A 24,445-nucleotide genomic window follows, 5' to 3' on the forward strand; every position below is an offset into this window, starting at 1 on the left:
TCACCTTCCTCTCAGGAATTCCACCCTCAAAAAAAAAGAAAAAAAAAAAGAAAAAAAAAATCATGTTGGTACATCTCAGTGGCCATTATCCCCCACCTTTACTTCCTCAAAGCAAGCAACCAAAAAAGCCTCCACAAAAAGCAATGCCCTTGTGCCACTATTCCCTCTAAACCTACTGCCTCACTTCTAAGACAATAGACCCACAATCCTTCTCCAGAGGATTGTGGGTCTCTCCTCATGCTTACCTCTGTCCTTTCATGTTATTCTTTACTGCACTTCAGGTCACCAGTCACTCATCCTCCTGGCATGTCATCTTTGAGCTGACTTTCTTTCTAGTTAATCACATCCAAGAGATAAATTTTTTATTTCTTACAGGCAGACCCTTCATGCAGGAAGGGCACTCTAAACACCTCTAATATCCACTATTTATTTATCAAAGACCCCCTGAAAATTTCTTCTCAAAAATCCCAGAGTTTAACAACAGTCCAACAGCTGGAGCACTAAGACCACTTATCTGCCACAATGGTCAAAACCACCTTATTTGCTTTCGCTTCTTCCCATGCCTCTGCTCCTACGTTGATGTCTCTTACTGCAGATAGTAAGTTCTTAGTGGCAGAGCCTGTTTTCTGCTCCGTGCTTGTGTTACAGGCAGCACAGGGGTATCCTGATCCGATACGGAGATCTCCAACACAGCGTAGCAGCAGCGATGCCTGACCACGCAGCATTAGAGAGGATACAGGGAGTCAGGAGCGGAAGGTGGAGTTATGTTCATCCTGCCAGTCACTGATACTGCACCCAAGCCATGATCAACCTGTAGTGCATGTATTATCAGAACACAATTTAAAAATGGTTCTCTGAAAATAATTTCACTGTTCAAAATGCAGAAGGCATGAGAGGCATATATCAGATAGCAGCTGCCTGAACAGAAATACTGCAAACTTTGAAAGCATTGTGTGTGAAGCAAGCTGTAGCTCTTTCAAAGTACAGCCCTTATGACAACAGAAACTTCCTTTACCACGTGTAATTATTTGTGTAAAAATAATAGTAGATTTCGACATCTTGCTCTTCCCTTTTATTTTTTTCTTCTGCTTTACTTTGTTATTGCTATCTTTATTCAAATGAATGCATGCAAGTAACATGTTTGCATATAGTAAGATTATTTCCTCCTTCCCCTGCTCTGCCAAGCACGCAATTCACTAAATTACAGAAACATGGAGCTGGATCACGTATAAAACATTCATCACAGATGTCTACTGAATTCTAGGGAAGGGCTTTCACAGCCTGTGCTTAAATATCCTTAGAAGGTTTTTCTTTATCGTTACATCGCTCACTGAAAGAGAAACAAATTACTTCTCTCTTCAGATAACAACTGATCCATGTCTTGCTTATCACAGCTTTTTACACTTTGAAAGTCAGCTCTTCCCTCAGTATTTTCTTCCAGGGAAAAACAAATCCTTCAACTTTTCTCCTCATTGATCACTTTTAAAAATCCATTTCCTCTGTTTCTACTGTTCTTTAAACATTTATCCTCATCCTTCTGGAAGCTCAGGCCACAGAATTTTGGCTGAGGTCTCCACAGCAGCAGGCAGAGGAGAATAGTCATTTCCCATGTCCATTTAGTCTCTCCATCCCAGAATGTCTCTCTCTCTGAAAGCGCACAAAACACTGGCAACACATTTTTGCTTATAGTTACATGTTAACCGCTAAATGACCTATTATATTATGACCTTATAAAGAAAACATGAATGTTTAAAGTGTAGCATGAAACTTGGTGGTAAACAAACCCCTTGCTCATGTGTAGCTCCCCCCACCTTTGCACGTGCATTTAAAAAATAAAGATGCTACAGAAACAAACATTTTATAGCTTCCATTTGAAAGCAAGAAGCATTAGCTGAAGAAAAGATAAAAGTACCCAGAAATTTCTTTACAAAAGTAGAATTATTTAGCGTGTTTTAAGAAAAATATTTCCTTCATGTTTCTGTCTTGTTGTAAGTTTAAAAGACTAAATCAACTGTAAACCCTTCCTTAAAAGAAAGTCCCTATAAAAAGCCATACAATGTAATTGTAATGTAATCATTACAGATTACAGTACACTATGATGCAATCAGAAAGCTGGAGACTCAATAGTTTGTAAATATGACTAAAGAACATAAATTTATCTACTCAGTCCAAATACAAATGTAACATTGCAGATCTCCAGAATGAACAGATTTCATGTGCATAAATCAATTTCTAGTTGGAAGGTCACAACAAAGCATTAGGTAGTTAGAAATTGCTATGAATACTCATTTTTAAGAAAAGGAATAAGAGAAAATACAAACTTCACATCATAGGAACTTCTGAGTCCTCACTATGTATGGAAGGAGCAGCTCAGAGCTAGTCTGAAGTGATCTTTATTTTTTTTGGTGTCTCCACAGTTACAGTGAACTCTTTCTCCCTCATTGCTCCCAACACCAAAACAACAACTCCATATTCGTTTTCTAATAGCACTAACCACCACCATCTCATAATTTTTTTCTTTGTAAATCCAAGGAGGCAATTGGACTGGGCTTCCAAACAAATGGCAGCAGGAGCAATAGGCCAGTGGTGCCCCCAGTCCTTGATCAAGCAAAGGATGGAAGTGACAGTCCTCTCATAACAAGAACCTTAACCAGTCTGGCAAGAGACATTTTGTCCAGCTTCAAAGAAAACTATCTTCCACTTCCACAGGCTAAAGGGAAGGTTGGTTAAACCCCATACAATCTCTTTTTGTTTAGTTCCATACTAAAATAGTAGTGCTTTTTTATTGTCTGCAGTGAACTTCACCTATTCTTTAACTTCTCAAAATACATTAACACAGATTTTATAAAGTATGTTTATGACTCGCTCTTCCATTAGTAGGAAGATTTATCTTATAAAAATAAGAACTTGGCATTAAACAGACAGTCAGCAACTAATTTCCCCATTTTCCTTTTTTAATGCTTCCTCAATACATTGCAAGTCATTACTAAACCCATAGAACAGAGAGTACGGTCAACTCTCAGTTATGTAAAGTAAAGGTGTTGGGTTAATTCAGACAAAGCTAAAATGCCAAAGATGAAACATGCAATGGGAGCATAATGGGGATAAGTTACTAATACAACTGACTGAAGCAAAAACCAGTTTTGACCCAAACACCCAGTGAGGGCATAGTTCTGTCCACATTCATAGCATGTTTCACCTTCAGTTCAACAGAAGATGTAACATCAACAGAAAATTAAGTATTAGCAATACACCAGCTCTCAGCAAGGAAAGGCCTCATGGTTTTGAGGGGACCCTACCTCTCCGTTCCACGCAATGGACACGTGCTCCTTTGCACTCTCACATACACAAGAGCTGCCAGGTAAACACATTTCCTCCTTACGTCCCAGATTCCTAATTTGTCCCCAGAACCAATGATTTCTGAGCTCCTCCTGCCCACAGCTGCCATGGTGCACTAGTGTATTATCCACCGAAAAGCAACCACCTGTCTACCTCTCTCCTGTATGTAACGGATGCCTGGCAGACTGAACACTGAATCATATGGCAGTCGCTCCTAGAAACGTGCTGTGGGTGGTCTCGGTTATATTCAGGATGTCATAAAAACATGCTGGAACTGTCAAAACAAGTACCCTTCACTGAATTTGCTATTAGAGTGATAATTCATACATGAAGTTTTCGTGACAAAGTTTTAGTTCAAAACTGCCATAAGGAGAAAGAAAAGGGTCTCTCTTCAGAACGCCAACAGTATTTTCCAGTTATTTTTGAAGATTTGGCTGGAGTAGAAGAGATGCAAGCCCTTTTTTCCCCACCTCCCTCAATCCACAATCCTACAAAAACCAGGGATTTAGTTCTAGCCCCTTCAGTCAGGCATGATTTATTTATAACCCTCTTACCGCCCCAATTTAATCTTTTCTTGGGACTGTGCACAGAGCTACAGCAAGTCATGCAACCCACTAATCTCCACAAGGAATGCAGGAATAATAAGTAAATAAATAAGGATGGATTCAGGACAAGCAATGGCCACAAGGTACTTGCAGGAATTAAACATACCATCCTGTTTCCTACAAGCTGCTTTCACACAATGTCTATTTTGGTAGGATTAGAGCTGGATAGTGGAGAACTATGAGTTATTTTTTGTTTGTTTCGGCCGGTGGGGGGCGGATTTTTTTTTTCCCAAGTTGCAAAGCAGACGGAGAAATGGTAATATTAGAAACCTGACATTTTGCACTCATTGCTGCTTGCATAACCATACGTTTTTATACCAAATGGGATTCCTTTGATGATTATGATGAACATCTTTCTGTTTTGCATGATTTTACTTAAAGATTTTTCCTATACTTTCAAGACCTAATATCATGCAAAACAGAAGAGCATCATCCAAGTTCTATGGCACACAATTTGTAACAAATTCTTACTATCTCCCTCTGTTCTGCTTACTTTTTTTCAGAGTAACAAGGAAGTTTCATAGCCAATGCATACAAGTTTTAAAACATATGCCAGCTAAAGATAGTTATCTGATCTTTGAAACAGTCTTTGCATGTAGGCATTGCACTTTCTCAGAAAAACCAACAGAACTTACCCTCATCTGTAGGGTTGAACCCACAGATATCACAGATACATCGAACCCACTTATTCATCTCCTCCTCGCTGTCTGCTACCAAATAGAAAACTCTGTCTATAGTGTTGATATCAAAAATATAACTGTTTTCAAACTCTTTTTTGTTGAACGTTAATCCAGCATCCACTTGTTGACACAAATTTAAGTCAATAATACGGATAGGCTTCTTGGCATGGTCATTTTTGTAGTATTCCAATACATCTGGATCCCCTGTTAAACGGCCACTGCGAAGCACAAACCATCTCCTCTTCCATGCCTGAAAATTGAAAAGAGAAAAAAGGGAGAAAAATTAGAAGGAAAAAATCATACTTGAAGACTGTTACCTTTTGTGTATGGTTTCAATCTAGGTTGAACCAAGTAATAGTAAGTAATTCAATTATACTTCTAAGAGGTTACTCACCAGTTACCTACATTTAACACAGCCTGTTTACATATTGTTACAGCAGTGGACTAGAGGATTAGTGAATTTGTATTTTAAAGTTTATTTCTTCTGTATTTGATCTTTGTTTTTAAGAAGGGGACATTTAATTAAATCACTGTTTACAAAATAAGAAAGGATGAATCCAGCAAAGACAAAAGGGGGGAGGGGACCAGGAGATGGGAAAAAAGCACACACACAAAAAACTTCTGAAGGAAGCTGATGTAGGTATGGGGAAGGCAAAATAAAATATATCTTTAAGTGCTCCATACTCTCTTGTTTCCAATATCGGCTGCTTTGGGCTGATGCATTTTAACTCTGAATTTTTCACTGATACTCAATGATAGCGACTTGCATTTAAAGAACAGGCAATGCTCACATCGTATGCTGGCCTCAATGTTAGGGGAACTCTGCACTCAGAACCTCATAATATTTCTACAATAGTACTTCTTACAGAAAGAGAGCTACATTATTATTTTGGAAACTGTCAGAGAGATGGGGATGGAGAGAATGACCAAATGTTATAATTTTACAGCATAAAAACAGTCTCTGTGGAAGGTACGTCAACAGAAGAAATACATTTCACAATCTGACGCCATGCTTGTTATATCAGCCTTCCTGCCACTGCAGAGAGGAAGAAGCTGGTCCAGGAGAAAAGCACAACTAAAATGCCTCATCTTCCAGCTTATCTTCAGCTGCCTTTCATTCCCATGGGCCTCTGTCACCTGGCATCATTCTCACCAAAGATGCTAACTCAAACCAAGAAACCAAGATTTGCATACAACTGTCCTGGCGTTACCAACGTCATCTTTATTGCCCCACTTATCTGCATTTTGGTTCCTCAGCTCTACCAGCAATACAGCATTCTATGCTTCCTATAAGCTTGCTTATACGCACAAATGCCAGGATAATGGCTGCAGTAGAAGAAACTAGATGTACTGCCATTGCCCACTAGAAGAGCTGCATTGCATTCACAGTTAGAAATCTGAAAGTAGAGCCTGGACACAGTGGGAAGCCATCACAGTTTTGTCCATTTGTTTTTACACTTTTCAAAGTTGGAGACCAAGGCAAGTCAATGCAGTAGCCAAGCCACTGCGCGTTACAGCGCCGACTCACACCATGCCCCAAGGCACCCCATTTAAAACTTCTTTAGGATATTCAAACAAGATAGCCAGCAAGTCCTTTGGAAGGACAGAAAATAACAGAAGAAATAAAAAAAATAAAACAGGTGAGTTCTCCTTTTGGCCAGCCCTGGCTGCATGCTAGCCAAGGAAAGGAATTAAGTCAGCAAGGACGGTCCCAGAAGAGGTCATGACGTGTGATGTCCTTTACACACTGGGACGTAGCTTTGAAAACAAGACTTTCTTACTACGTATTAGGAAAAAATTCGGACCCGTTTTCTTGGGGCACAAGAGTGTTTCCATTTCGTTTTAATGTAGCTGTTACCTTCAAACAAACTAGTGGAAGGAGGACATAAAGGACAAAGAGCGAGAAGTGCACTGCCGTCTTCCAGCTCCGAACTAGCGCCGTCAGCTTTGCACCAGAGACTCACAAAACCCTCATTGTCAAGCGGGCATGCCCTTTTTGGGTATCAAGCTTAGGAAGCTATTATGAAAAGATAATACAGAAAACAGGAGAAAGGGAAAAATGCCAGACAGCTTAATTAAGGCTTGTGATCCATTCTCCAAGTACCAAGCCTCTAAAAGTTATTTGATTTTAAGATAACTTTTACACTTTATAAAACAAGTATAGTTATTGTAGTTGTGAATACAGCATCTGCCTTTAAATGCTGAACTGTGTGAATCACGTCAAGGTCTCAAGCAACTCTTTCCACGGTAGCAGTAAGTTTAACTGCGTGAACAGTAAAACACAGAAATAGAAGATGTAACAGATGAACCCCCCTCAATTTAGATTTCAAATGTGAGCATCTTCTAGTAGCACGGCTGATAAGCACTGTTTAACAGCGGCCCAAGAACACTGAGAAAGTTTGTTTTGTTTCCTGTTTCCAAATCAAGTGACAACTTAGATGCTGGGATAACAGGAAACTTCAATATCGGAGGTTCTGTCTCCAGACAAGGTCTATCACACATAACTGTTACGAACCAAACTGCAAAACTCTGTTGCTTCAGAAATTAGCTTTATCTTTAACCTCATCCTTCAGTCATTCAGATGAAATTTTCAAAGCTTAAGTCAGGAGGAAAGAGATTAGAGATAGGAGAGGGACAAGAGCAATTGAGAAGCATGATGCATTTTGTCTCGCAATTTGCGTAACAAAAAAAAAAAAATCAACTTTGTATCAAACTTCTAGAAGAGGCACACTTGGTTATTTCTAGTACTGTGTAAGGAGTGAAAGATTCTTAGCAATCCTGACAATCTCTGTTGAGCATTAATGAGTAAATAGGACTCTTAAAAATTCAGAAAATCAACCAGCTAAACCGAATTTGCTTTCAGCCCTTTGGGCTACAAAATAGTACTATGAAGTACTTAAAACATTGAATTTAGCCTACCAGCACCTGCTACTATTTTTGAAGAGTTTTCACATAGTGCATATGTGAATGTTTATTTCAGTCATATAATGAGTCACACTCACTGAAACTGGCACAGATTATATTCAAAAAACAAAAGCAATTCCATAAACTACACACTAATAAGGCAGATACAAAGGTTCTCTGGATTACAGTACAAAGCACAATTTAGCAGCAGAATAAAGCTTAAAGCTAGACAAGCGAACTGACATCAGCACTCTTGCTAATCATAGTACAAAAGCGCCTCTATATTTTGTCAAAGTGCAAAATGAGCCCACATAAATCACTCTTTGTTATTTGAAAATATCTGGGATTCTTAAAGCTTGATCTATTTTTAACATTTCAGTATTTGTCGTTGTAACGAAAGCTGTATACTGCCTCACTGAAATACAGACTACTGTGCTATATGTGTAAGGAAGAGAGCTTCTTCAGTAATGGCTTTCCAAAAAGAAATCTCTAAAAGAGAGTGTGCGCATGTGCAAATACATATTTATGCAAATTTAATCTTTTTTTTTTTTTTACCCCTTTAGGCATTCTTGTTTGAAAATTTTGCATTTCTTTTACAGACTATTTCTCATAATCACCAGAAAAGACACAACTGGTTTAAGTCACAAGAAAATTACAGGTACTAATTATCTGTCACGTTACTGATGTTATCAGTCATACATTCCCAAACACTGGTTTTCTGTGCTAAAAGTCGATTGCATTAAGTTTGAGAGGTCAAAAAAATAGCCAGTATGGGATTTAAACATTTTGTCCCAATACCAATATAATTTAATTCTGGAAAGATATTTGAGCAAATAGACAAAAGTTGTTTTTTTAAATGAAAGATTTTTTCATATATATAAAATGTGTGTTATTAATATAAACAGGGCTTTAAAAATATATTTTATAAATATACTAACACCTAGTTACAAAACACTGCATGCAGATCAAATACCTAATTCAGAAGTAAAATTGTTCCTTTTAAAAGTGTTGTATGGCAAACGTCATGGGAATCAAGTTTACCAAAAGCCTGTGCAGGCTTTGTAAATTATTACAAAACAAAGTTTAACGAGGTTTGCTGCTTTTGTTTCAGACTAAGAAAGGCCTTGTGTGCCTCTCAGCTTGTTTTCTCCTTTGAGCTGCAAAGCATATCAGCTGGCCTAACATAGGACATCACCATTCTTGCCAAACATTGTCCTGTTTGTATCATGAGACCATCGTATCATGAGACCATCATAACTATAAAAACAAGCTTGTTTGCTTGTTTTTGAGATAGTCTAAAATGTGACAAGCTGCTCACCCACAGAGCATCAAATGACCAAAGGAATAGTGGAATTCTGTATTTTTCACACAGCATTTTGAGTAAGTTACAAAGCAAAACCAAGAAATTCCTATGAGTTCTTCCACTCACATATATGCAAACTGCTGATTTAACAGCGAGTGAATCAGCTAAGAAACTGGCAGAAAGCATCATTTAGCAGTGTTGGGGTTTGGGTTTTTTTGAAAGACTGTAGCTAAACCTGTATGCAGTATTTACAATATAATCTCCTTACAAGAGGTATATCTGTTGAAGAAGCTGTAGCTATATCTTCCTTAATCTTTACATTTATGGATTATTCTCCCCCCCTCCCCCCCAATATATTCGAGATATACCTCATTCAGCTGCTGGCTGTAGTTCAAAGATGTAGGAAATAGGGGATGTATGTGTAAATGGAGAGGGAAAGGAAGGAGGAAGGGGCAGGAAAGAGTAGATAATGTATATTTACATTTTAAAAAGGATTTAACCTTCTATTTGGATCCCCTCAACCTGTTGCTCAAGAGGCCAAAATAATTACATGAAATGTTTAAATAAAAGCTTAGAAATGTTAAATCAAAGACAACTTTTTCTGGTCAATTTTTTTTACAGCATTTGCTCTCATGTGGTCAAGTAACTCTGCTCACTGATAAACCAGTCAATTGTCCGTCTTTGGTTTGCTAAGTATTATTACCCGTAATCCTCACATCATTTAAAGCTGATTTTCCTCTTCTAGCACATTTACCACCTTTTTTCTCTTGGGTAACATCCAGTCAAAAAAGAACAACTCCAAAACTGTTGAGCACTGGCTAAGCCAAAGAGGGTATCACTTACATCCCGCTCCGGTAATACCTCTAATAAATCTTTCCCCCATGTATGACCAGTAGACCCAGGAATAAAGTTACAAATCACAGACCTTCCTTCTCATCTCTCAAGTGTGCAGACATTTGTGCTTAGGTTTTCATCTCCACACTCCACAGAGAGTACTTTAAAAGGGCAGTATTTGGCATCCTGCTTGCCCGGAGAAGTCAACTAAGACTTGGAAGAAAGAAGCGACTTACCCAGGGGCATGGGGAAGGATCCAAAAGAACACTTGATGTTTTACAAACACATGACAAAGCATTTCCTTGCTCCAAAAGAACTTATAAAGTAAGTAGAAGACATGCAGAGCATGAATCAGAGAAAAGTGTGTGTGTGGGGAAGACAGCCCAAGGTCACTTCAGAATGCTCTCCTGGACATTTATTTAAGTCCTGAACCTACTGTTGAGGTCTTTTCACTTGTCTGCTGGGATGAAGATTTAATTTTCTTTACGTTTTTTGCTCCCATCTATTTAATCTATCCCTCTGGCTTTACTTTTTTCCCCAGTGCAAAGGTGAAACACTAGTGAAATTGCTACATGCCTTTGACAAACAACGGGAAGAAGGATCACAAACAGAAGTTGAGTATTTCTTCTCCTTTTCGCCTCCACATTTCTAGTGTCTTGGTGTTCTGTTCATCCCAGGAGACAAACACACCTCTGGCACAGCTTCACTGACTCGTGTGTTAGACCTGTGCTCTGCATCCCATTAGAAGCTCAAATGAAATAAAAATAAGTGTTCCTTCACACTATGCTTCTTTTTAAATCCTGTTTGCGGTAGGCATAGACCAGTGACAACTGTCACTGATGAGCTTCATCCCACAAGGCACGTATTTGGGAGGATTGCCGGGAAGTAGCCAAAAGAGGTCACATTAGGTAACGGTACTTCAAGTACAGAACTTTACTTTTTCTACTTGCAGAACAAACTCCAACGTGCTGAAATCTCAAAATTTCGGCTGCCATTTTCCCTGAGAAATTAACACTTGTGTATTTCTACATGGAAATAAATTAAGGGGTGTTTTTCAGAAAACATTTTCTGGAAATCTTTTAAAACTTTAAAAAAAAAAAAAAAAAGAAAAGGCCAATCATGAGCACCAGAACTGAAGAATATGTAATTACTAGTTACTTCTGAAAACCACTGTCATAACACCTACTGGCAACTGCCATCCTCTTCCCTAAAAATGATGACCTTTCTTTATCTTTTTTTTTTTTTTGAAACATAAGACAGAACAACTAAACTGAACACAAAAAAGCATGTTTAGTGTCTTAATTCTAACAGCAGAAACTACGTTTCCAAGATTTGACAATAGTCCAAACATTCTACTTTTAGTAGCATTAAATACTAAGAAGTGTAAACAGATTGTTGCAAAATAAACAAATGTGATACAAGGAAAATACTGAATACATTACGACTTTCTTTAAATACTTAAGACTTGTTTTCCAGGAAGCACCATCTTTTCTCACTGAGCAAAATAAGGAAAAAACAGTCTCAGTGGAAGTTTCCACTCTCCTGGCCATCATCCTGATCATCTGTTCCGAATACACACAAGGCCAAAATTTCCTGTTTTCAAACTATTGTCACCATTTTCTAGTCTTGTGCTGTCGATTCTAACTTTAGCTTGTTAAATAAACAAAAGAAAACACTGAAAATACAGCAGAACAATACTTCCACACAGATTTACTGAGCACTGTTTCATAACTGATGTTTCGGCATGTGAATTAGTCTCCCAGCATTACACCGCTAATTAAAGCGTCAAGAAAGGCACAAAATACAATTCAGACAATGTAGCACTAACTGCTGCTTTATTTTGTGAATATAAAATTAACTGAATATGTTCACATTTTGCATGGGGGTTCTTGGCCCCCCCCCCCCCCCCTTTTTTTTTTTTAAAGCACAATTACAGTGGGAATAGGTATATTATTCCCAGTGTAATTGTGCAGCCAGGTCTGTATCATCATCTAACTCACATTAAACTGATCCTTATTATGACTGGTAGCATCAGTAACTTCAATAAATACTTACTTTTCTGCAGTATGTCAGAAATTTTCTAATGGCAAGCACAAATTTCACTCTGCCATGCTCCTGCACACCAGAGAATTATCATCTCTTCACCAAAGGAGAGCCGCTTCAGAGAGCTATATAGAGCAATAAAGCATGAGATCTGCAGCAGAGCCAGGACCTGAGCCCTCATTTCACTGTCTCCAAGCTAGGACCAGTGACCAGATCATCCCTCTATTTTCCTGCATCATCTAAACCTCTTCTTGTACCTAGAAATATTCTGTCGTTTCTGATCACTTGCAAACTTACCTTTTCACTTCTAGTTGTTCTACTACACACCACCCACCCTGCATGGCTAAGACATAACTCCCCAACAGTCTTGCCAGCAACATGCTCCCTATCACAGACGTGAGCTTTGCCATCTCCTCTCACTGCTTTGTCAGCAATGAAAACGTAACACTTGCCGTGCCATGACGCTTGTCACAGCATAAGAAGTGTACCTGTTGCAGGTCCCTTACCCACACATCTACATGGTCTTTGTTTCTCAGAACGTTTCCAAAATTTGGTCTTTTCCTCTCTGATCACGAGCACGTTCTGATCATCTCCCTCTCTAGTCTTTCCCATATCCATCCTATTTAAAATAATACTGCCAGGACAATCTCCCTTCTCTCATTCTGATCACATCATTTTCTATTTTAAAGTTCTCCATTTATTGAGTTGCTTTATCGCAGTTTTGAGCCTCTTTTCCTATTTTTAGGCTTTTTCTTCTTAGGAAAGTCAATGCACTTACTTGACTCCCTCCCTCTTGCAAGTCACCTCCTATTGCTTTGCTCTACCACCAATACCAGATTTGGTTCATTTTTCCTTCTCTCCCGCATCTCTCATCTTTCTTCAACTTCTGAAGGCTCCCTGAATCAATAAGCAAGGGCATGACATCTCCTTCCTTCAGATTCCCTCTAAAGATCAGCCTCTTTGATAGTACTTACAATCACCCAACTGAATTACAATTTGGCTTTGCATCAGATGGATTTATTGAAAAAGTAATGTTTTTGTGTATTCATCAGACAAAGGTTTGTTTGTTTTTTTTAAAGTTGCTTCAGTCTTTTCATCAACTCTTAATTAGAAGTCACTTCGCCCCACAAGTCTTAATCTAAGAAAGCAAAACATTCAGGGTAGGTTCTGCCCTTTTTTTTTTTTTAAAGCGTCTGTACATTACTTATCACAAGGATTACTACAGTGCTGACAAGACCCCCTTAACGAGACAAGCCCGAGAAGACACCAGCCATGCTGTTTGACTCGAGTTCCACTATCATGAGCTCATGGGTGTACGTTGTGACAAGTTGCATAAGAGCAATGCACAGAAAAATAAAAAATGTAGGATTTATAAAGACACAATAAATGCAAAGCTGAAAGGTCAAGCCTACACTCCATTGATATCAACTGCTGCTTTCCCACTAATGTCTGGGGATGAAATATTTCACCATATATTTTTGTCTATTCATTTCTCATTTCCTAGGAGGACAGTCATTTTGAAGTGGTGTTTGTAACAGGGTGTGAAAAATCCTCATTCTTCCAGATCACAAACCCAGTGCTTTTTGTAATATTTTGTACAGATTCACAGTTTTCCTTTTTTTCCTTTCTTACTTGCCTGTGTAGATATCCATCTTCATCATCTGTGAAAGGCTTATATACAAGGAAAAGCAAGACGCTAGAACTATGTAAAAACATGCAATTCCTGACACTATTTTGGATCCTTTAAAGGGCACTGCAGTTTCAACAAACATACAACACATGCTTCACAGCTTCATGTTTGGATCACTCAAGCATGCTCATGCTGCATACAAAATAGAGATTTCTACAGATGACAGAGGCCAGGCATTCTGCACATCATCTTCTCAACCAAATATTCATAGGCTTAAATACTGTGTTTTGTACTCCCCATAAAAGAAAGGTGATTTGAGCTACAGAAGGAGCAGGTTCTCCAATTTCAATAGGGAATGATGAATTAAGGGGGATTTAACAATGAATTAAGGAGGACGGTGCAAAAATACCCCATAATTTCTACAAATTGCCTCCCAACTAACTAGCCTGATTTAACCTACTAGTTGTACGCATAATGAAAGAAGCTCCTACACATCCATTAACACACGTGGAAAAGTCTCCAAAGGAAATTCCAGACAACGTTTTAAATAATCCCTACAAATTAAACTTAGGACATGCTGACACTCCATCCTTATCCATCCCTTGTGAGAGCAAGGCTGTACACTAGCTGACATTTTTGCAAACTGAGTATCTGTAGACCAAAGCAGGAGCCTCTTTTGTAAATGAGTCAACTACTACTAGAGCAACGAAAGGACCGACACTTACTCAAGCTGCTTTACTCAGGCACAGTAAAGAGAAAGCTAAAGGAAATCTATTGTTCTGCCAAGGTATTACAGGGAGAATCAACACAGTACTTTTTAAATACTGTGAGGCATTGCAAGGAATTCCTTATTCTAGGAAAAGGGAAGAATTAGGAAGAGCATGCTCAGTGTTTACATTTTAGGACCAAAATTATTAGCTTTTCCATTACAAATTATCAGATCTACAATGTGCATGAACCAAGTGCGCAGATATGGCAGGAAGAGCTGCTAAGAAAAGTAAACGCTAAGGTAAAGTAAAAGTCAGCATTGTGTCTGATACATAAATTCTCACTTCACATGACTGAGAGTATTTACCAACTAGGCTCAGCAGAGTTTTTTCTGAACAGAACTGACCTAAAGAGCTCCAGAGAAAAATTAATTTCGAAATAACCAAGCACAAAGTCAAAATTCTTTGCAAGACATTATGATATATAAATTGCTTTTACTATGCTAATTAAACTGAGTTTCCATTATAACAAAAATATTGGTTTTCCAGCACTGCAAACAATGTACTTTTAGATTCAAATAACTCACTGGTAGTAACAAAACGGTTAAGAAATTTAAAAACCAGCTAAATCACATACCAACAGCAAATTTAACTACATACCAGCATACCTGAAAATTAAGATGCTTCGGTATAATTACTTTGATTAGCTTACAAAACGCTCCTCTCGCTCTCATCAACTCACATAAAAAAGTTTTCTACTGCTTCCTAGACTGTAACAGAACCCTCATGCCATATATTATTAGGATCAACAGCTTGGGAGAATTTAACCACCACAACCAATTATTTTATCTTTTTTCTCCCCACCTCAGAGCAATCTTCTGAGTCAAGATTGGTTCTGAAACCAAATCCTTCGAACGGCGTTGCCGCAATTGCTTACCACAAAGGCTGCGCTGCCGCGCCGGAGGAACCTGAGTGCCAGGACCAAGCCCCGGTCAGCCAGCGTCTGCTCACGGCAACTCGCTGCAAGCCTCCCTGTTGACAAAACTGAAGTACTCGCACTAGTGTTTTCACAGCCAAGAAATTACAGATGGTTCTTGAACAACGATACAAATATTAAGATAAACTAAGTGTTTTAGATGGCTGTATTAACACACCTACGCATGCCCACGTATGCCTGTAACATACTGAAGCGATACATCACACGGCTTCTACTTGCATTTTGTGGCATAAAACTTTTCTTTTTTCTTTTTTTTTGAGTTAGTGATACAAGCGAACAAACAGGTAGAGGTTTAGGCTCGTGCTTCAGAAACAGATTTACCGAGTCAACTTGTACATCAAAACAAAAGCTACACCTCTTTTTGAATAAAAAACATTTTTCAAACAAAAAGATAACATTCTTTAAGGAAGTCCCTGTTTACTTACCCCAATTCATTTTCCATACACCTAAGTTACAAAGCAGAAAAGTAAACAACATCGAGAACAGCTTTTTCTAGTTTACCTCTTCAAGTCTTCAGAAAATGTAAGCAATGTCCTGACCATTTCTGTAGTTGTGTCTACCCCAAAATAAGCAAAGCTTTCTTTTTCCTGCCGGCTTCCCACCTCACTCTACACCACCCTATCCTCATAACCTTTGACCAACAGGAAGCAGACACAATGGACTGAAAATAACAGCAATTGTAAGATTTCGGATTATTTAATACATGAGGGGTGGGCTTAAGACTTGAAAAACTTGCCTTGCTTTGGTTTTTCAACAGTTGCTTAACACACGTTATCTGCATAGACTTACAACATTTGTTAGCGATCCTAGGCTGAACGAGGCTAAAAACTGCGAAACACACTATTAAGAGCACAGAGGTACAAATTCTTGCATATGTTGAGATTCTGCATTTAAGTCATAGTCATTAGGCTATACAATGAACTTAATTTGCCGACAGCGTAAACAATAGCAGTAGAAGTTTCTTACAGCATTATGTCTTTTTTCCCAAATATATTTCTTTATCTGAGCTTTTAGATCAGTAATAGCTATAACTATATGTCCCATAGAATAATATGACATTCTGGTAAGAAATGTAACCAGCAGTCCATTTAAACACAGCAATTAAAGCTATAAAAAAAATGCAGTGATGGAAAGTCACAGAACAATTTGCTAATACGAAAAGGACCTTTGCTAATTCTAAGTAGCTGAGGTGCACTTTGGGGTGTAGAAGGAAGGGTCTTTATTTTCTCCTCACGTAAAAGCCCAAGCAGTGACCCCATAGATATCTTCATTACCAGTAAAAATTCATGTGCTTGAAATTGTACTAACATCTTGGTACGAACACTTGAGGGTTACAGATTCCAAAGTCCAGATAGGCAATTAAAGCATTTCTTTTTATTAGTTTGAATGGTTTTTTGCCTTGCACCCCAAGTACCAGCTGATTATTATTTTGCAAACCCACAATCACATCCTCTCTCTGTCATCCCTCCCCAAAGCCCTCAGGTTCCTCCTTTGCGGTTACACTGCAACACATACGGGTCACGATGGTAAGAGCAGAACAAACTAACTCAGAGACTCACCTCTTGTATAAGAGCTATACTGTGTTTTCTAGAGAAGGGAATGGGGGGCAGGGAGATATAGAGAGTCAGTGCCATTTTTACAGACGCCTTGCCCTGAACACAAGACGATTAAATCAAAGGTTTCTTCCACAATCACAAAAGCTGGTAACATCCTCTGCCTTGTAAACACCAAGCAAAATTTCGGGCTAGGAGTATTACAGTGGAACAGTTGCAAGCATGACGAAATTCAAGATCATAATAATGTTCTAACATAACTTTGAGTACGTTTGCTACCCCATGCACACACTTTATCAAGCATTCACTGTACCTCTACTGCATGTTAGGCACTGCTTGGTTTTAGAGGCATTTTAATCATGGAATGACACTAGAAATATTCTTTTCTTGGCAGGGGAAGCTCAGGCCCTGCATTTCTGCAGGATAAGACTGGATCTAGCTTGTCAATGTAGTATTTCATTAAGGTCTGCAAGTGCTCAAAATAACTACAGAGAAGGCCCTCATGGTGTATTTCAGCACGGTATCCACAACAACTTCCAAATATAAGACGTCCATATTGCACACGAGCAAGCTTTTGAGCATAGCAGCAGAAGCCACCACTGACACATTATAACAGCAGCTTGAAGCACAAATGGTTCAACAAGGAGAGTAAATATGAGGTTCTCTGCAAGCCTGCAGTTTAAGAGTCCCTTGAAACCACTTTGTCTGCTAATAGGATCCTCCTTTTCCCTTCCCCCATTTTAAGACACAACCTGATGCCATCACACCAAGGAATAACAGAGAAAGGATATCCTGCCTAGATTTTCCATTACACAGATCAAATCATCAATCCAGAGAGGTCTTTGCTTACACATAGGATAAAAAGAAGATGCTTCCAACTGATAAACCCTGAGAGGAAGCAAGGTTGGCTCCATGACTATTTTTAAGTAGTTAGCATTCACACAATGGCCTAAAATTAATGGTCAACTCCCAGGGTCCATGAAGCCTTCATTAAAAAAAATAAAAAAATTTTAAAACAATTAAGGATTTAGCATATTTGAGAGGGGGGAAAAAAGAACACAAAAGAACTAGAAGGTGGCAGATACCATCAAGCTTCTTCCCAGACTCACCTTGAATTAAGTTTGTATACTTAGTTCAAGTAAGTGAAAAGATAGGAAGCTTTATGTTGTTTTCTCTAAAAATGAAGCATTTCCTTCAACAATTGCTGGGAGAAATCTTACTTCACGGTTCTTGTAATTTTGACTAATACTCTTTTGCTGTAAGTATCATATGACAAAAAGGTAAGTAAACACAGAAAAATAAGAATATCTTTATGTAGCTGTATCATGAAAGAAGGAACTTGTTTCTCAGCCCTAATTTCCAAGGCCAGCTACCACAGCTGTGCTGCAGCTCCCAGCTGAACAGCTCCCTACATCTCACCACCTAATAGACAAAGGACATTTAGTTTACCAAATGGCCAGTGTTGCACATTTAGCTCAGCTAAAAGCGTCCCACATCTAAGGCTTCATCTAAGCCATGATAAGAAAAGTCATACTTTGTGCATCTGGACAGATGATGAATACAAACATCTTAGGTATCATCTAAGGATAAATAATTTAAATGGCATCATTTCAATATTAAATGCACTGAAAATGCAATACTCATGCCAGGCATTTCTTTGGATAAAGAACAAGATGAGGCAAAAGGCCCTTTAAGATCACCTTTGTAATCTACAAAATGCCCAGAAACTCCAGACATTTTAAATATCACCGTTCATCTCCACCTTTTAGCACCAAGAAGGATTTCTTCTTATAAGCATTTATCCTTTTGGAGTTGTTGTTGTTGTTGTTGTGCTTTTTAATAGCAGCATCCTTCTGATGAGTAACTAAGAGAATGATGGAAAATAAAAATTGCCTAGAATTTCTGATCTCATCACAAACTATTCCCCTCCTCCTCTGTGCGCTAGATAAAAAGTGAACAATTAGTCTGCTGTTTGCTCAGTACAGCGAGATTGTTCATTTCTTCATTTGTATCAGATCACATCATGGAATCGAGAAAAACATTAAAAATAGATTAAACAACAACCAAAAAAATCTATCATTAAACCACCAACACTGCTATGAGAACTTAAACCCCATCAGATTTTTATTATTTATTTTGTAGTTTTGAGCAGATTCAAGTGTTACAGTCCCTTTACCTTATCTGGCTTGCAAAGTACTTCACATTTTTAAGCTTTGCTCTTTGACATGGAAAGCAAGCACTGCATTATCCAACTGCTTTTTACACCTTTTTGTGAGAGTTTCATAACTAGTTTCACTTACTATAAAAATGTTTAATTTTTAACTTACAGGCAGCAAAGGAACTCTAAAACTGGACGCCTTGTTACTTTATTTATCGGCTCTCTATACATCTAAATGGCATCTACTTTGTTTACTGACTGGAAGCTCTTACTACTGCCAGCACTTCAGGAACAATTGTAACTGTGGAAAGGGGAAAACATGTTTTTCTACATTTTGTTTGTCATCGAACAGAATTATAAGGTACACATGTACCAATTTGAAAATATTTTTAATAGCTGGTAACCGCAAATGGACAAAACAACCTACCTCAGCAGGTACTTTGTCTGAACTTGTAACTTAACCCTTTGCATTCTGGAGCTATTTATGACTAATAATGACCGCCAGATTTGCTATAACACTGATTATTTTTCAATATCTGTACATAATGACACCAAAAAAAGTGTATTCTATTTCTGAAGATGACCATTTTTTAATCCTTAAAATGGGAAGAGCTTTGGGGCAACAGCAAGAGGCATGATATGAGAAACAAGATTTAGTATCTTCTACAAAATTTTCCAACTCTTAAAAAATACATATCACAACACCATTTATATGAACCTAGTAAGATATACAACTGATTTCATTTGATTTTAAATACCGATATAGATATATATATATATAGATAGATATAGATATATATATATATATATAAAAGATATGCCAATACAACAACATATCAAACTTCAAGCAAAAAAAGGAAGCTTCTCATTTTCCCCACCACTTACAGCGGCATCCAAAGTCTTTCCTCCCTAGGGAATTCTGGTGCCACCTGCATTAGGTTGTGCGACAAGGACCCACTTGTCTGTGGGGCACAGCAAGGTGAGAGGGATGCTGCTAGCCGGGCCAGGTGCCACTCGCCAGGTCCTCCGAGCACGCCTCCCTCCTGCTCACCAGCACGGCCAGCGGTCCTCGCCTGAGAGGCCACGGTGTTCTCTTTCAGATAGGTGAGATCTGGCAGAGGAGCGCACTTTTACATCCAACAGCAGGCCTCACACAGGTTTCCTAAGCTGTCTGTACCCTCAGTGCTAAACAGATGTAAGGCACATATTGAGGTCTCCAAGTGGATGGCTCCCCTCACTTCCACAGCCAATCATCTACCCTCCCTCCCAGACCCGAAAGGCTAACAAAGGTACAGAAAAAAAAAATTAAATAGCTACTCGAAGCAATACTCAGCTGACCTTCACATTTGAACACGATGGGTTTGCCTCTGCTGCAAGCCTCTTCCTTCTAGAAGGCTGCAGAGCTGAAGCTGCTTATTCACAACGTGAATCGTGACACAAGAACTGGTAAAACCAATAACAACAATGTCAAACCATAATTTTAGAAACCGCTGATGTAGAATGATTTTATCTTCACTGTCACCGACTGCGAAGAGAAGACACCTACTAACGTCACGCTATTTGTACTGCTGCAGTCAGCTCCCTATCAGGCAGGTGCCACTTCACTGAAGCTACTACATGATTCGAGAGCACTCGTTTTTCTTGATAGGCAGGGAGGCCAAAGACTGAGCGATACGGAAACAAATACACTCTCACTTTGATAGCAGGCTGGCAATGCCAGAGCAGCGGGAACGTCCATTCTTACTCTCCATTACTCAAAATTACTCTCATTACTCCATTACTCTCCATTACTCTCAATTTTTCAGAGAAAATAAGACAGATTTCAGCAGATTGGGCAAGTCAACTCAGATTTTACTAAAGCAGAATTATATCACCGCACAGTGAAGATCAGAAGATTTTGGGGATGGGATGATAAAGCGAGAGTGTTTAAATTTTAGTATCACTTCATTTTGGTTCAAAAACGTGCATTGCTTTTTTTTTCCCCCAGAAACTATAAACTTTAAAACATGAGGCCCCATGGCATGTTAAGAGTCTGGTAGGACTGCTCACATCAGCTACTGATGGACACCATCCAAACTATTTCAATCCAGAGGAAAATTATTTTGGTGATCAAAGTCACTGAATCGAAGTAACAATAAAGAGCACTTGTACCAAAGTCTTGGCACCTTAACCAAAATATGCTGATCAATCAATTTGTTAGTCACCTTGTGACAAATAAATAAGCATAACCATATTAATTGTGTGCTTTCCACCTCTCGCAACTCTGCTCAAATACCGCAATAGAAGCACAGGCGAACAGTTTAATAGTTCGCTATACTATGAATGCCCTCCCCACAGCAGCAGGGATAGATGATTTTCTGCAATAACATGTGCTTGAACTAGACATACAAATTAAGCACCTTCTGCCTGAGCAAGGTGATGACAGCATGGGATGCTGCTTGGAGGAAAAGCTATAGCTGAACTTCTCTGAGCATTTAAAAGAGGTATCACACCACACCGACAGGATTGATAAAATTCCCACAGAACGCAAGAGAAGTTTCAGTGATTTTATCAGACACAACAGAAATGAGCTGACAGGGTAGAGAAGCATATACAAATGACTGCTTTCTCTTTGATTCACAATATTTAGATTGTTATTTCCAGCCCAGGTTCAACAAATTGGTGTTATGATACTATTGTTAGGCTAGATGTATAAACACGCTCATGCACTTTTGGAGGCAGGCCAGCCAGCTCAACAGATTACAAAAGAAACAGCGAAGAGGTAGAACAGGAGCTGCTGCTCGGGTTCACCCACCGGGCTGTTATGGAGAGGGAGCAGGGGGTGGGAAGGAAGAAAACAGCACAGAACAACAGTGGAGCAAAATATGTTGTGAACACCCTATTTTAAGAAGTGTAGAAGCTTTCTTAAAAAAAAAGGAAAAAAAAAAGCTCAACTGTCAGTCCACACTCGGCAAAATAACTCCTGAACATTTCATACAGAGACAGATACATCAAGCAGTTTCAATCAGCATGCTTAACTCAAGGCAAAAGAAACAAAGAAATCTCTACATTTCTTACAGTGAAAGGAAAATTAGTGCTTAAAGCACAAATCACCATCAAAATTTTACTCAGTAGAGAAAACTGTTTGTTTTCTTTATGAACAAAGTATAAGGAAAAAAATACATTTTCTAGGTAGTCCAGATCTCCCACTTAGTCTCAAATGAGAAGGGCTCAGCCTTACCCCCCCCCTCTTCTGCAACAGCTCAGGCACTTGACCCCAGTTCTTCATTCTACCCAACATTTCTCTAAAAAATGACGTTAAAAAAAGATTCTCCCCCTCCCCCCATTTCAAAGGAGAGGTGTTTTGAGACAGGTTATTTACAGTTGTTTACCAGGGCACTCAGTTTACAGATACAGAGTTGAAAGCAAGTATATATGAACCAACAGAGACTACGGATTTTTCGGATATTACAACCAGCTTATGTAAGCAGAAAAAGAGTTACAACTTCTAAATAAGAAAGGCAGAGTAACGAATACAATCATGGATTAAACTCCCTAGCTTACACTCTGTCTTGGTGAACCTGAAGTCACTTATCTGTTCCAACAGCCAACAGGGCTGAGATATCATCCCTGTGAGTTCATTTTCTAAATGGACCCAACATGCAGAAAGAAGAAAACCGCATGAAGAAGTAAAGCCAGTAACTCATTCCCTTTGAAAAGGGCCTTGTGAGATTTCTCATTTATGATTTGCTCTCCTCCGTTCACGGCAGACGCTCTGGAAAGAGTAAGCTGGGTTGCAGTCATACCAACAAAGGAGGTTTTTATTTTCATAATCAAAACACTTGCCTTGTTTCACTGGAAATACTCAATAATTTTAAATTCTATTCAGAGGAACAGGTCCTTCGCCAGCAAAATACAGCTGCGTACCAAGGCCTTGCTTTGCCCATAAAGTAAAGAGTAACTGCAAAGTAGTGCCATTAACCGAGTACCCTCAAACATCTCAGGCAACATCAGGACTTGACCAAGGTCTCCAAATAGCAGATCTTGAGATACTTCAACTCAGCCAGCACACTTGGAGAGCAAGTTAAAGTTGAAATGGAAAACATTTCCCTACCTATACATAACAGATATTGTAATAGCCAAGTAATTTACTTCAGTCTACTATACAGAAAGATATACTTAACTACACAAAAATAACTTTGTGAACGGTTTAAAAGGGGGGAAAAAATGCAATAAACAAATTTGCAATGCTTGCCAGTTCATTTATTTTCTTAAGCTTTTAGTATTTGCTGAACCTCAACTTGATTTTGCATATAAATGATTGGCCTGCCTCTTATTTGCATAGATATCCAGCATGACCTTGAATTTTAAAATCCATCACACAAGATGATGTCTCCTATCATCAAGTTATGCCATTTTTACTAAACTAGGAAAATTAAACCCGACAACTGGGTGTGTACTTGCTCTGCGGATCACATTTCACAGAATATGGTTGTCTATAACTCATTAGTAACTTGTGCAAGTTTATATTTTTTTTTTTGGTCAAATACACATGAAAGAACATTCTCCTCGCAGCATGTATATTTCCCCACTTCTTCACGTGCTGGAACGGGTTGTTGTTGTTGTGGGTTTTGGTTTTTGGGTTGGGGGTTTTTTGGGTGTTTTTTCTTTTTTTTTTGGACACCAGATCCTAAATAGCTCTTAGACAAAGATCACTTCCTTGCAGAACTGCTGAATAAATAGACCACATTTGACAACAGAGTTCAGAAGATACTACATTGCTGGGGTTCCCTTGCCAAAATAATAGAATATCTGTGCTTTTTCTCACTGGATGTGCATATGCGCTTATTCACGTCATATAGTACTTCTCTAAGCAACAGAAATGGACCAATTGCTCCCAACACGCAATGGAAGTTAGAAATGTTTCTTCTGTTTGTCCCCTGCCCCCCCTCAACAGATTAACTGGGCTATTCTTTAATACAGAAAAATCTGACTATACAGCAACAGTAGTTACTGCCAGTCTCAGAATAGTAGTCTTGACCTTCCAAAATTCTGTTCTAGTAACCCTTGCATTATAAATACTGTAACACAGGAGTCCCAGAATCAGAAACATTTGGTTTTGATTTTAGCTTGATAGCAAAAACAAAGGTCAAGTATATGACTAGTCAAATATACTACTTTTCGTTTGAAATTCAATGTTTTTCAATGAGCTCCTTAAAAAAAGTAGCATATGACCAAGTCAGATAGGATTTCTGTATACCACCAGTTCTAGTATGAGCATGTGCTGCCTGCCACACTGTTTGTAAACAGGACAGACAAGAGGATAAGGAGTGCCACTTAGACTGCACCTCATCCTAGGTCAACACAAAGCCAACCTTCAGAAAAAAAAACACAGTTACTTTATAAAAACAGAACTGTGATAGGCACTGTGATATTCCCCTTTGCTGTAGGGACATAGGAAGTTACACAAAGCAGAAACATATCCTTTTAACACTAATACTACAGAATTTAACAAAGAACAGCAAAGCATGATAAAACTAAACTGGCACAAGCCTGACACTGACTTTAAAAGAAAATGACACCATCATCTAGAATCTTACTTTAAAACACAGAAAGATGGAACTTCCTTCATCAGCCTCCAGCTGCTGCGACTTTTATCCAGGAGAAAAACCCAGCAAGATCTCCATTTCAGCATCACTCCAAGGAGAGCACT

General features: G+C 38.7%; 1 protein-coding gene across 3 annotated transcripts in view; it reads right to left on the reverse strand.

The window, feature by feature from the left end:
- GAB1 (GRB2 associated binding protein 1) overlaps positions 1–24,445 on the reverse strand; it is a 103,606-nt gene that overhangs the window by 37,737 nt on the left and 41,424 nt on the right. For all 3 annotated transcript variants that reach the window (XM_072861893.1, XM_072861891.1, XM_072861892.1), the window contains exon 2: positions 4,580–4,874. In XM_072861893.1, coding sequence (XP_072717994.1) covers positions 4,580–4,874 — 295 coding nt within the window. The remainder of the gene's footprint in view (positions 1–4,579; positions 4,875–24,445) is intronic.

The sequence above is a fragment of the Ciconia boyciana genome, chromosome 5, assembly GCF_034638445.1.
Source record: "Ciconia boyciana chromosome 5, ASM3463844v1, whole genome shotgun sequence".
NCBI lineage: Eukaryota > Metazoa > Chordata > Aves > Ciconiiformes > Ciconiidae > Ciconia > Ciconia boyciana.